Source organism: Lolium rigidum, chromosome 4 (genome assembly GCF_022539505.1).
Source record: "Lolium rigidum isolate FL_2022 chromosome 4, APGP_CSIRO_Lrig_0.1, whole genome shotgun sequence".
NCBI lineage: Eukaryota > Viridiplantae > Streptophyta > Magnoliopsida > Poales > Poaceae > Lolium > Lolium rigidum.
Genome location: NC_061511.1, coordinates 282876306 through 282890505, shown reverse-complemented (window position 1 = coordinate 282890505; position 14200 = coordinate 282876306). Strand labels below are relative to the sequence as shown.

The window sequence follows — 14200 nt, the reverse complement described above, 5'->3', positions numbered from 1 at the left end:
TCAACCATCTCACTCTCCTCCTCCAACCCTGCTCTCAATTCTTCCACAGAGAGACTAATGTCCTTGGGAAGAAAAGAGGCAGGGTTAGAAAGGTGGAAATCTTCAAGTCTTTTAATTTCACCTTCTTTTATTTTTTCAATTACACTATTAGCATTTTTGGTTTTAACCCCCAGGCTAATGCCAGCATTTTTTGCTCTATCAAATAAAAGATGATTATCAAGAGCAGCAAAGGAATTGGAAAACCCAAGAGTCTTATTACCTTTAGGAATCTCCAAATTTTTCTCCTTCTTGAGGTCTTGAGCTTTTTCAATCACACTCTTACCATCTCTAGGGATTCTTGAACTCATCCTGGTTGCTTGCACAGGACCCCACTGCTTCTTCTCCTTCCAAGCCATAGGAGGCACTGGAACTTCAGGCTTGCTCACCAGGACCTCCTTCCCAGCATTGATACCTTCCAGATCATCTTCACTCTCATCATCAAATTGCTGAATCAAGTTCTTCCCAATATTATCCTCAGCTCCTCTCATCACCAAGACACTTTCATTAGGAATGAGTGCTTCCTTGCCATAAACCTTAGCTTGGACACTTGTCTCCAGGCTCATTTGAGCAGCCCTAGGACCAGAATACCCACTAGGAATGGAAGGATCAGTCTCCATTTTGCTATTGCTTCCCCCAGATTTATTCTTGTCCAAAGCCCTGAAGTCATCCCCAAGATCAGCATCATCATCAAGCTTGCCTTCCTCAATAGCATGACCAGGATCCTCACCATCATCATCATCCAGATCAATAGGCTCACCCTCATTCTCCACCAGGAAGTTAATCAGGAAAAAGCATTGTTCCATTTCAAAAAGCTTATTGGCAGGGATCTTGGACTTGTCCCTCACAGAGACTTTGACTCTAACCTCTTTGTAGAAGCTTCTGAAGATAACATGCCAGTCAATATTTACAAGAACTCCAAGAGCAGTGGAAACCTGGCAAATAGTCTTCCAAGTGAGCCACTTAGCCGGAATCCCAGTAATCTTGACCCACACCTCCTGAAATTCCTCAAAAGGTTCAGCTTCACCTTCCCAGTTAACAAAGTAGATCACCACACCATCTTTTTTGAGGTTGATGGAGGGATATTCCACCAGTTCCTTGACCCTTTTGCTTGGAGGAAATCTCACCAAGAATCTTTTAGGCCCAAGCTGTCTAATCTGCCAGTACCAGTTGACCTTCCACATATCATTGAAGCATTTCTCAAGTTCTTCAGCAGAGATCTCCCCATCTTTGACAACCACCACACCAACATTATCCATGTTTAGCCACTGAACAGCTTCTGGTCCCTCCACCTCCACATGGAAGAAACCCGAGTCCAGGATTGGCACTCCCCCGCATCGAGCAAGTAGGAAGTAAAGAGTACCACATCAGACAATTGTCCATATGGTGCCCAGTTTTGCTACAGATGAAGCACCTCTTGATTCTGGAACATAATCCAACATAATGACCCAGCTCACCGCAGTTGTAACAAGTCACATTCTTGAATTTAGGATCCAAAGCAGGTCCAGGCCCAGAGACAAGATTCATCTGCAAGTTGCTGCCACTTCTATCACCACTATTCTTAGAACCATCAGAAGCAGTCCCCTTCATACTTTTCTTCTTGTTTTTGTTGCTACCAGAGTTTTGCTGCTGTAAAGGCAATTGGCTAGCACTACTTCCCTGGCTATTTGATTGTGGCAGAGTAGAAGCAACTCCTTGCGACATCATCAACATAGGATTGAAACCAGGCGGGGGAATTTGTTGGTTACCAAAGAACTGCGGCCATTGCGCCAGCTGCATGTTCCACATATTGGGATTCATCAACGGATACATACCTTGACCATTCCCCCCCATCTGCTGCAACATAGGTTGCTGGAATTCAGACTTGACTGGGACCAGATCAGGGACGCCGCCGAGAGGAATCGCCGGTGCACTCGACGTCGCCGCTGTCGTTGGAGGGACACGACCACCAGCACCACGTCCACCAACGGCACCTCCCGCCCTCCCTAGTCCTCGACCACCACCAGCCATCTTGACGATCTCAACGAAAGATCTCCTTCCTTCAATCGCCCCCCACAGATCAGCAAACTTGATCACTGTCGGCTTAGGAAGAAAACCAGATCTAGCGGGGTAGCAATCAGAAGGTGTGAACGATTTTGATTGAACTAGATCCTTCCTGACCCAGACGAGGGTCCGGGAGGCAGGAGGAACCCTAGACTTGGTCAGGAGATTCTGGTCTGAAGCCGCCGCCAGATCCCTTTTATCCATCCTAGAAGACGGCATTCCAGAACCCGTCATTCCCTCAAAACCACCAACGGTTGGATTTCGCCCAGGTGGAATCCATCGACGGTCCCGAGCACCTGTCAGAGCAGCTCGATTTCGAAGCGGGTCCCGCCTCGGAACACTGGAGCCAGATCCCCCAATCCTCACCGGCGAAGAGCACCTCGTCGGCGACGGGTCACCTCTCCGGATCCGATCAAGCCTCCGCCGCTGACCTTCACAGCCAACAAGCCTCGCACCCAAATCACCTCCACCTCCCACTCGAGCTGGAGTAGGCCTCTGAGGTGAGCCGCGAAGAGAGAGCATCACGGCGCCCACTTCTCCAGTTCCTCCAACCCTTGCTCCGCCATGAGACGCCTCGGGTCTTCGGGATCCTTCATTTGGACCATCGCCAGCGCCGCCGCCACTTGCTCCTCGGGCAAGAATTGTCGTGTCGGTTCCTGTGAAAACTCGACTTCTGCCAAAACCAAGAACAGTGAAGGTCAAGGTGTCCTTCAAGACCTGCGATCCGCCGGCCCTCTCGCTGTGCTTCGCCAGCTGCTACGACGTGTCCGGGATCTAACGTTTTTCCCGACACCATGAGCCTGAGATCCTCCGTGCGGCAGGAGGTTTGGTGCTTCTGGCTTCTTTGTTTACAGAGCAGGGAAAGGGACTCCCATCTCTCCACCTTATCCTGGAGCACTACGTTTAGAGCTGAGAAATTTTGCCGTCTTGCCAGTCTGCGATGATGACAATGAGCACTTTGTCGTGGGCGTTCACTGATCTACGATTCAACACGCTTGTGCCTCACAGCCACTACTCTCTGCATATCTATCTACCGCTCCGATAGCAAAGCGTGGTGCACTCAGGTGGCGATGGTTGCCGAGGACACCGAAACTCAGAATAACATTATGAGGCAGGCCACTTTCATGATGCCACAGGCGTGGTATATGCAGCATCCGGGTTCATAGGCTGGGCTGATCTCTGGTGGGGAATTCTTCTGTACAATGCCCTCCATGAGAAACCCATTATCCGCTTAGCAGCGCTGCCGGTGCCGAAGCCGGGTGAAACACCCACCGACTTCGAGTTTGATGAATATCTTAACCCCTGACAATACCGTCATGTGACAATGTACAATGGTGTGATGAAGTTCATTGATTTGAAGTTTCACAAGGAAGGCTGCCTTCAACGTGAAGCGACGGGACGATCAAGGTTAGATGGCTACCATATGGACCAGACCGATTTCCTCAGATGTTTGGCATGAGGGCTTGACCTTTGATCCGTCCGACTTATCGGCCACTGGCTCGAGTTTCCTTCGTCACTTGCCTGAAATCTTGATTGAGGAGAAGAAGCTGACCTGGAAGAATTTTTCTTGCGGCGCCCCCACCCTGAGCATGCATGATGAGAGACATTGTTTGCATCCTAGTAGTGAAGATGAACTTGTGCCATCCAACAACATTTATACTTACTGTCAATACCAGGAGCTTGACGCTTGAATCATGTGCATAATGTTTTGGTGAAATGATGGCAGTGTTTGAACCGACTTATGTTCCTTCTGTTCTCTCTAGCTACTTCGCTGTGACAACATCTGTACAATCCTGATGTATGCATTGAAAGGTACGGGGTACATTTTAATGTTGTCCTATTCAAGATTCAGTTTTTTGTCATATACTCCCTTTGTGTTAAATTATATACTCACCATATTAGATTCGGTCAAAGTTAAACTTTATAAAGTTTGAACAAGTATATAGAAAAAATTGTCAGCATCTATAATATGATAACTATAACTTCCTTGTATAAATGACAACTTGGATATTGTACAACTCAAGAGATACAAGGAAGCTAGACAAAAAGAAAACCTTGCTATCACTGTGCCGAAAACATATGGACCTAGAGTAATCTAGCCATTGTAACATATATTTTGGCACTGGAAATAAGATCATCTGATCAAGATATGTCTACTCGACTATGAGAAAACGTGGGGCAGGTGCGCAATAACATGACCCCATATTATAGAAAACCATGTCCGCACACTCAAGTACGAACTCAATCCAGGGGGTAGATGCACATAAGCAAGAGCAGAACTAAATAAAAAAAAACAGAGACTACCCCTTCCCCTATGAACTTCAGATATATCAGTGTGCTATGAACTTCAGATATATCACTGTTCTATGAAGTGAAGATATATCATGGTGCCATGAGGTGCAGATATATCGATCACTGGGCACCACTTAACCTTCCAGTAGCCAAAACAAAATGCATACCAAACCTCACAGTCCACATTAATGATGTGTTTATGTACTAAAGATCACTGTTGGTTTTACATCATATTGTTTTGTTTTCTCCTTGAGGGTGGTAGTTTATTCAACATGATATCGAGGCAATGGGGACATGGAGACTTAAGTATCTTTGCAGAAGAACAGAATAACTAAATTAATAGTCCCTTTGTTACATACTTCTTGTCGTGGTTTTAGTTCATGAACTAGAACTAAAATCACAACAAGAATTATGGAACTGAGGAAGAAACCATGAAATTTATTCAAAATCGAAGTAAAGAATTAGCTTTGATAGTTTGATTTTGAATGGAATATAATATATCTGCAAGATCAGCTCTTGTTAGTCTTGTTCTTGTTTACTCGTGAATTTTCCTTTTTAACGGTAAATGATGCAATCTGCTGCCATCCATGGACAGGGAGCTACCAGAACAACTCAAGGTCCTTGATTGTCAACCAAATATATGTTGTGACAACTTGAACATACCTGCAATACGTCAGGCGAAGTTCACGCTTAGTTGTGTGTCCTAACTCTATTTTTTTCTGAACTTCTCATGATGAGAAGTAGCTGTTCATCCTCAAGAGCTCAAGGTATACGAAACCTCCTAATCTCCTATTTTTCCTGTCATGATGAGAGTGGGAGAGAACATATCACTTCTACAAACTGATTAAACACGTCATTAAAGCAGTACATGATCACAATGGGGACTCGATAGGACAAAATGCTTAGCTCCATCTACTTCTTTAGGTGAGCTCAATGCTTCACCTAGTCTTTGATTTCACATGGCCAAGACCGAAAAATAGTTTTTTTAATGCAGTAAATAGCGAATGAACACAACGTGCTTATCAACAAATTGGTTAGAGAGAGAGAGAGAGAGAGAGAGAGAGAGAGAGAGAGAGAGAGAGAGAGAGAGAGAGAGAGAGAGAGAGAGAGAGAGAGAGAGAGAGGAAATGCTCCTGCCACAAGTAAGAAAAGAAAAAAAAATTATAGTTACAACCTATTGCCACATGCATCCCCCGAACCACAACACTGCAAAACCAGAAAAATAATTATGCCATGATAATTTAGAGCAACCAATCAATCTGGAAACCGATTGATAGACCAGGGAGAATATTATTATTAAAACCCCTAATCACACCAGGGGCAGTAAGAGAGATGCCTATACTGCTCAATAATGGAGTATATACATGAGATGAAAATTAGTACATGTATGATAGAAAAAATGTGTTTAGCGCAAGTATTACTAGGTCTACACTGTTGGACACTTATTTCAAACAGTTATAGGCACAAGTAAGACTCTGTACTATGTAGTAATGTACATGTATACAGTTATACTCTTATACTGCTTAGACTAGTGGCCTGAGCTTAATCGGTGCACCATGCATTGGACGCAACAACTTTTCATTACGCGGTGCATGAGTATATGTCGGCGCAAGCTCAAATTCAAAGTGCTGAAGGATCATGCACAGGGCCATCTTAGCCTCAAGTAGCGCGAAATTCTGACCAATGCAGATCCTTGGCCCCCAACCAAACGGGAGGAAGGCACTTGGATCGTTGGATGCCTTGGAGATTCCATCAGAAAACCTCTCCGGCCTGAACTCATGCACGTTGGTTCCCCAGATGTCCGGGTCATGGTGAATGAGCAGCACCGGCATCTCGATGAGCACTCCAGTGGGGTATGTGATGCCCCCAATTTCCATCTCCTTGTATGTTCTTCGGACCAATGCAATGGACGGCGGGTACAATCGAAGGACCTCATAAAGAATCATAGTAACCTGCACCATAGATTGGTAAGGATATAATGCTTGCGGCTGCATAACAGAATTATTTTAATCTCGATATGCACTCACAGTTTTGAGCCTGCTAAAGCCGTTGTACTCAGGTTGGTTCTTCCCAAATAGGCCAAGGACCTCCTCCCTTGCACGGTCCTGCCACTCAGGGTGCATGCTCAGTAGGATCATTGTCCATGTGAGCAGTATTGATGTTGTCTCTGTCCCTACAAAATAGAACATTTTGCATTCCTCCATCACCTCTTTGATAGTCATTCCTTTGATGGATTGTCCATTGTCATCGGTTTCCCTCATGTTTGACTCAAGCATTAAGCTGAGTAAATCATCCTTGGTGTTTTCTCCTTGTTTCATAGCTTGCATTCTTTTCTCAATTAGACCTTGTAGAATGGATTCAATCTCATTATTAATATTATGCAGCCTTCTGTTGCTTTTGGTAGGCAAGGACCTGCAAATTGCGTTGGGGATGAATCAGTGAGGAAGAATTAACTATACTTAATGAGTACGTTTATTTTAGAATCTCTGATAGCTCAGCGCTCAGGACAACAGCTTTTAGAAAATGTACACCTACCCACTCATGTCATTGATTAATTAATGTTGAATGTGTACTGATTTCACATGAATGAAGACCATAATATTACAATACTATGTAAGAGAAGTGGTTTGACTTGGTATGCTCACCAGATCTAGCGACCAAGTTATCTTATAGTCCTTTGCCAACTATTCCAATGTATTACAAAATTATATAATTTTAACGTAAATTATAATAGAATCCAATGGTAAATGGTGAACAAAAAGAATCCATTGGTCAAACTTGTGTTCTTGAACTATCTGCTGGAAAAATCTACATAGTTTGAACAAATACAATCTTGTATAGTAATAAACACAGCTAAGGAACAATGCTTTGCATTATTGAAGGGTGACTAAATGGTATCGAAGCTGAACTGGTATTAACTCACAGGTATCCTGGAATGAAGATCATCTTGACGCTGGCCAAGATGCTGTCAGCTTGCTCAGACTGCAGCTCGAAAATCCTTTTCCCTTGAAGGTAGCTGCTCCCAAATGCGGTGCGTGAAATGGCATCTCCGGCGAGGCTATGGAACTCTGGGCAGACATCAAGCTCGCAGTGACCATCGCCGGAACCAAGGGACCCTGTCCATCTGATGACAAGCTCTTCGCAGCAGGAAGAGAACGCCGGAAGCATGAGCTGGAAATTAAGCCACACACCAGGGAGGCAGGGATCAATCACCCATTTTATCACAGTAGACAATCTAGTACGACGATGTACTAAATAGACTGAAATTGCACTCACTTTCAGCTTCTCAAGATGGAATGCTGGGTTGACTATCCTCCGGTGCTTGACCCACTTCTCGCCTTCGTAGGTTGCCAGGCCTTCGGAGAGCAGCCTGGACAGCTTCCGAAACTGGAGCTTCTCAAAGTGGCCAGACTTGCTGGACATCACTTGCCTGGTCAGCTCAGCGTCAGCCATGGTCACCTTGGGTATCGGGCCAAACCAGGAGATGCACGTCTTGCCATGCTCCTGGACAGTGTTGTGGAGGAAAGGTACGACGTAGGGGGAGATGTTGTGGCAGCGCAGCGGCATTGATGCCTCCTTGTTTTTCCTCACATAGTTGTCCATTAGGTCGCCGATGAGGAAGCGGTATGGTCTGCCACGAAGGCCCTGCGCACGCAGTGTCCTCTCAAGCCGCCGTGGCCGCCACCACAGCCGGTCAAGGAGCCAGGCGGCCAGCCACAGAAGCAACAGGCCAGCGAGACTGCATATCAGGAAGCTCCATGGCGACGTGGCTGGGCTCACGAGCGCTACAAAAGACATGGCTGCTCCGGATAAATTGGGGAAGAAAGGCTGAAAGGGGATGACACCTGCGAGTGCAAGTAGGTCTTGTACCGGATGAATACGGTATTCGGCCGCGACGGCATTTATAGATACTAGTGCCACCGGCAAAGGATCACCAAAATCTCTTTCTCTTGTGCTCTATTATTTTAAGGATCCTTGCAGTGCGGTTAAATATATGGCCTGTGGTATGTGCATCGATACCTTGCCTGTAAGGAACTTGATGGCTAAGAAACTAGCAATGGGATCTCCGATGGGTCAAATTATTGGCGGGAGGGGACTCGCATCATCCACCACGTTGCTGCTGTTTTGCTGCTGCTTTGTGTTGTTTGTGCCAGCTCAGAAATTCACTCTGCTTCTTGGACGACCTCTGCATCTGCAGAAAGTAACCGGACACTTTTGGGGTTTTGGTTGGCGAGGCATGTTCAGGGCAGTCTTATCTCGTCTTGGACAGGTTGCATGGAGATCTGGACCAGTTTTGACCATCTGTGTTTGATTACCTGCATGTAAGATTTTGGGCTGGGCTTCATGAAGAGTCATGGCGTTTGGTTGCCTGCATCATGTCCAGTGTGGTTACCCTGCACCGTATGTGGTGAATTTATCGCTCATAACATTATGAGGCCACTTCATTATGCCACAAGCGTGGTATATGCAGGATCCGGGTTCATATCTAGGTTTATCTGTGGTGGCGAATTCTTGTATGCAATGTCCTCGATGAGAAACCCATTGTCCTCTTTGCAGCGCTGCAGTTGGTGGAACCGTGGACAACACCCTCCGATTGAGTTCTATTGGAACTTTGAAAATCTTAACGCACGGCCATATCGTCATGTGACAATATACAATGCTGTGATGAGGTTTGTTCAGTTGAAGTTTCACATCGAAGCTCTGTTCAACCTGAAGCGACGGGATGATTAAGGTTGGATGGCTACCATATGGATCAGACCGATTTCTTCAGATGGTTGGCATGAGGGCTTGATGTTTGATACGTCCGACTTATCAGTCACCGACTCGAGTTTCATGCATCTTTTGCCTGAAATCTTGGTCGAGGGGAAGATGCTGACCTGGAAGAATTTTTCTTGCGGCAACTCCACTCTGAGCTTGCCTGATGATGATATTGTTTACATCCTAGTAGTGAAGATGAACTCTTGCCAGAGAACAACATTTCTAGTTGCTGTCAACACCAGGAGCTTGATGCTCGAATCTTGTGCAGAATGTTTTGGTGAAATGATTGCGCTGTTTGAACCAACTTATGTTCCTTCCGTTCTCTCTAGCTACCTGGGTGTGACACCACGTGTACTATCCTAATGTATGCATGAAAGGTACGGAGTATATGTTGATGTTGTCTTATTCAAGATTCAGTTCTTGTTATATACTCCCTTTGTTTTAAACTATATACTCACCATATTAGTTTTGGTCTAGTCAACAAGTCTACTGATTAAACCATCATCGCTGCAATTTACAACCACAAATGGGTACATTGATAGGACAAAATGCTTTGTTTCCTCTACTTCTTCAGGTGAGCTCAATGCTTCACTTGGCCTCTGCTTTCAAAAGGCCAAGGCCGCAAAATAAGTTTTAGAATACAGGAGATAGAAAATGAACACAACATGCATATCAACATATCGGTTAGAGAGGCAATGCTCTTGCCAAAAGTTTTGCCGCAAGAAACCCCTATACGACAACAATGAAAAACTTGATAAACTATTGTGCCACGACAGAACGGAGCAACCAATCAATCTGGAAGAGATTGATAGGGAAGGAGGATATTATAATTAACAACCCCAATCACACCAGGGGCTGTAAGAGAGATTCCTCACTGCTCGATAATGGTATATACATGAAAAGGAAAATCAATACACACATGATGATCCAAAAATACATTTAGTGGAAGTATTACATAGGTCTACATCGCTAGACTTTTATTTCAAACAGTTATAGGTAATTAAAGCCTCACTACATATCTAGGCACAAGTAAGACTAGTAAAGTACATGTGGTTGGCTATATTGCTTAGACTAGTGCCTTGAGCTTAATCGGTGCACCATGCATAGGACGCAACATTTTTCCATTATGCGGTGCATGAGTATATGTTGGCGCAAGCTCAAACTCAAAGTGTTGAAGGATCATGCACACTGCCATCTTAGCCTCAAGAAGCGCAAAATTCTGACCGATGCAGATCCGTGGCCCCCAACCAAATGGGAGGAATGCACTTGGATCACTGGATGCCTTGGAGATTCCCTCAGCAAACCTCTCCGGCCTGAACTCATGCACATCGGTTCCCCATATGCCCGGGTCATGGTGAATGAGCAGCACTGGCATCTCGATGACCACTCCAGCAGGGTATGTGATGCCTCCGATTTCCATCTCCTTGTATGTTTTCCGGATTAATGCAATGGCTGGCGGGTACAGCCGAAGGACCTCATATAGAATCATAGTGACCTGTACCATAGATTGTTAAGGATTTAATACCTGTTGTTGCATAAAAAATCATGTAATCTCAATTTGCACTCACTGTTTTGAGCCTGCTAAAACTGTCGTACTCAGGTTGGTTCTTCCCAAATAGGCCAAGGACCTCCTCCCTTGCACGATCCTGCCACTCAGGGTGCATACTCAGCAGTATCACTGTCCATGTGAGCAGTATCGATGTCGTCTCTGTCCCTGCAAAATAGAACATTTTGCATTCCTCTATCACCTCTTTGATAGTCATTCCTCCGTTGCCATCGGTTTCCCTCATGTTTGACTCAAGCATTAAGCTGAGCAAATCATCTTTGGTGCGTTCTCCTTGTCGCATAGCTTGCATTCTTTTCCCAATTAGACCTTGTAGAATGGTTTCAATCTCACTGTTAATTTGATGCATTCTTCGGTTGTTTTTGGTAGGCAAGGACCTGTAAATTGTGATGCGCACATATCAGCACTGATGGGTTAGTACGAGTATACTAAATGAGTACTTCAGAATTTCGTGATAGCCTAGCACAAAGAGATAGAGTTTCTTCTTTTTATCAGGGATTTTATTTTCAAGGATTTCAGGAAAAAAGTCTCTTGTTATTTTCTATTCTATCACTGGACATAATGCAAAGATAAGATAAGTTATTCTTCGTCGACAAATATCAAAAAATTTACACGTAATACTCCATAGATAGTTCGAATTGGATAGCAACAATAATCAATTTTAGCGTGAATTGTTTGGATAGTAGCGTCTAAGACAGCAGTACACCCGCAACTCCTGTGAATGTGCTACTGACTTCAAAGACAATAAAATTTAAATACTACTCTATGTAAGAAAAGTGGTTTGACTTGGTATGGTCTCCAGAACTGATATTAACTCACAAGTAGCCGGGAATGAAGATCATCTTAATGCTGGCCAATATGCGGTCAGCTTGCTCAGACTGCAGGTCGAAAATCCTTTTTCCTTCAAGGTAGCTGCTGCCAAATGCGGTGCGTGAAATGGCATCTCCAGCGAGGCTATGGAACTCGGGGCAGACATCAACCTCGCAGCAACCCTCCGAACCAAAGGACTCTGTCCATCTGGTGACAAGCTCTTCACAACAGGAAGCAAACGCCGGCAACATGAGCTGGAAATTAAGCCGCGCACTCCAGGGATCAATCACACATTTAATCAGAATAGACAATCTAGTACTAAATAGACTGAAATCGGTTCTATGCATAAAACAGATTAATTGCACCTAATTTTTTATAGAAAAAAGTTTGAACTTACTTTGAGCTTCTCGAGATGGAATGCAGGGTTGAGAATCCTCCGGTGCTTGACCCATTTCTCACCCTCGTAGGTCGCTACGCCCTCGGCGAGTAGCCTGGACAGCTTCGGAAACTGGAGCTTCTCAAAGTGACCGGACTTGCTGGACATCACTTGCCTGGTCAGCTCAGCGTCAGTGATGGTCACCTTGGGTATCGGGCCGAACCAGGAGATGCACGTCTTGCCGTGCTCCCGGACGGCGTTGTGGAGGAAAGGCACGACGTTGGGGACGATGTCGTGGCAGCGCAGCGGCATTGGTGGCTCCTTGTTTTTTCGCCCGTAGTCATCCATCAGGTTGCCAATGAGGAAGCGGTATGGCCTGCCACGGAGGCCCTGGGCACGCAGCACCCTCTCAAGCCGCCGTGGCCGCCACCACAGCCGGTCGAGGAGCCAGGCAGCCTGCCATAGAAACAACAGGCCAGCGAGACTGCATATCAAGAAGGTCCATGGCGACATGGCTGGGCTCAGGAAGGCTGGAAATGACATTCGAGACAAATAGGAGAAGAAAGGCTGAAAGACGATGGCAGCTGCAAGTGGACCTTGTGTTGGATGGATGGATATGGTATTTGGCGGCGACGCCATTTATAGATGCTAGTGCCACCGGCAAAGGATCACAAAAATCGCTTGTGCCCAATTATTTTAAGGATCCCTGCAGCGCAGCTAGATATGTGGCCTGTGGTCAGATCGGTCAGCCTTGGCAAGTTCATCGAACACTCCTACCTTCCCGTAAGGAACTTGACGGCTAAGAAACTATTAACGGGATCTCTGATTGGTCAAACTTTGAACCTGAGTTGCACACCCAGCATCCACCATGTGCTGGTGTTTCATTGCTGCTTCGTGCTGTTTGTGCTAGTTCAGAAATTCACTCTGCTTCGGTGACCTTCATCTTCCGGCATCATGCCATGAACCAGTTGCACAGAGTAACCGGACACTTTGGGCATTACTTGAAAGATTACTCGGACTTACGGTGAACTAGCTTATGTGGTTGGATTATGCATGGGCGACGTTTGTGTGATACCCTTTCTAAAAGCGTCGTTTTTTTAGAACCTCTTGTTGTTGAGTGATGGTGGATTGGTGGTTGATGTTGGCGTATATTGCTCACGTCTTTGGTTCCTTGAGCATGAATTTTTGGGTATTCTTCTTTTATTGTTTCTTTTCTGATAATTTTGGTGTGTGCTTCCTTGATATCTCGATCAGATCTTAATGTCGTGTTACATAGGTCAGGTGTATTGCCTCTTTTATCAAAAAATAAACTGACACACTGGTCCTGTTTGATTAGTGAGGCAAGTTCATGACGCTGTCTCGACTTGGACGTGCGGGGTGAAGATTTGAACAAGCTTGCTGGATGTATCTCTGCCCATCCATGAATACTGAGGGAGATTATAGTCATCTGGATTGCTTTAATAGATGAAAAAAAAGATAACCAGGCAGTTTCATATGTAGCTAATTATTCTAGGGGCTCGGTCAATTTGGATGACAAGAAATCTGAAGATAATTTGTGGCATTCACCCAGATCTTTATAGGTCAGGGTGGGCATTCGGTTTTAACCGAAATTTCGGTTCGGTTTTTGCGGTTTTTGAACAAATTCGGTTTTCAAAAATGGTAACCGAAATTGGCATGCAAATTTAGGAAACCGAAGATTCGGTTAACCGACAAATTCGGTTCAGTTTTTTGTTAAAATCGAATGAACCTACTCACTTGAACAAATAGTAGGCATCACGGAAGAAAGCAAATAGTGATTGACATATCAACACAAAAAGCATCAACTGCGCAAGAAATCGACAAATGAGCACCAATCGTGGAGGGATGCTATTTGGTAGGTTGCGGCGCTCGTGGTATAGGTGCATTACTCGTGAGCGATTAAAAGGGGTAGCTAAGACTTCGAGCGACGTGTTCTATTATGCATGCTTCACGCTATATTCAGAAAAAGTTAGTACATCAAAAACCAAAGTCATACATTGAATGAACAATTTTTGGAACATCAAACGCAATTGGGCTTCTATGGAATGATCGATTTATGCACAAATTGATGGTAGGTTACTCAATTCGGTCTATTCGGTCTTGTTCGGTTGGTGGGGCTAAAAACCGAATTCTACCAAATTTAATTCGGTTAGTATAAATGAAAACGGAAAAAATAGCGGTTAATGGTCGGTCTTTTCGGTTTCGGCTTTGGTTCGGTTTTTGGTTTCACGGTTTTTATGCCCACCCTGATTTATAGGTACAGATCCATTTTAAAAATAAGTTAAAATGGCTGAAATACAGAG

At 44.9% G+C, this 14200-nt stretch overlaps 2 protein-coding genes across 2 annotated transcripts; both read right to left on the bottom strand.

Annotated features, from left to right (window-relative positions):
• Positions 1–5894: 5894 nt before the first annotated feature.
• On the bottom strand, positions 5895–8169 carry LOC124648876 (cytochrome P450 72A11-like). Its single transcript, XM_047188565.1, has 4 exons — positions 7648–8169; positions 7295–7542; positions 6399–6783; positions 5895–6323 (listed from the first exon to the last, which is right to left on the bottom strand). The coding sequence occupies exons 1-4, from the start codon at positions 8167–8169 to the stop codon at positions 5895–5897; spliced, it is 1584 nt and encodes a 527-aa protein (XP_047044521.1).
• A 2026-nt stretch (positions 8170–10195) lies between these two features.
• On the bottom strand, positions 10196–12518 carry LOC124648875 (cytochrome P450 72A11-like). Its single transcript, XM_047188564.1, has 4 exons — positions 11901–12518; positions 11513–11757; positions 10698–11070; positions 10196–10624 (listed from the first exon to the last, which is right to left on the bottom strand). Exons 1-4 carry the CDS (start codon positions 12516–12518, stop codon positions 10196–10198), a joined length of 1665 nt encoding a protein of 554 aa, XP_047044520.1.
• Positions 12519–14200: the final 1682 nt, after the last annotated feature.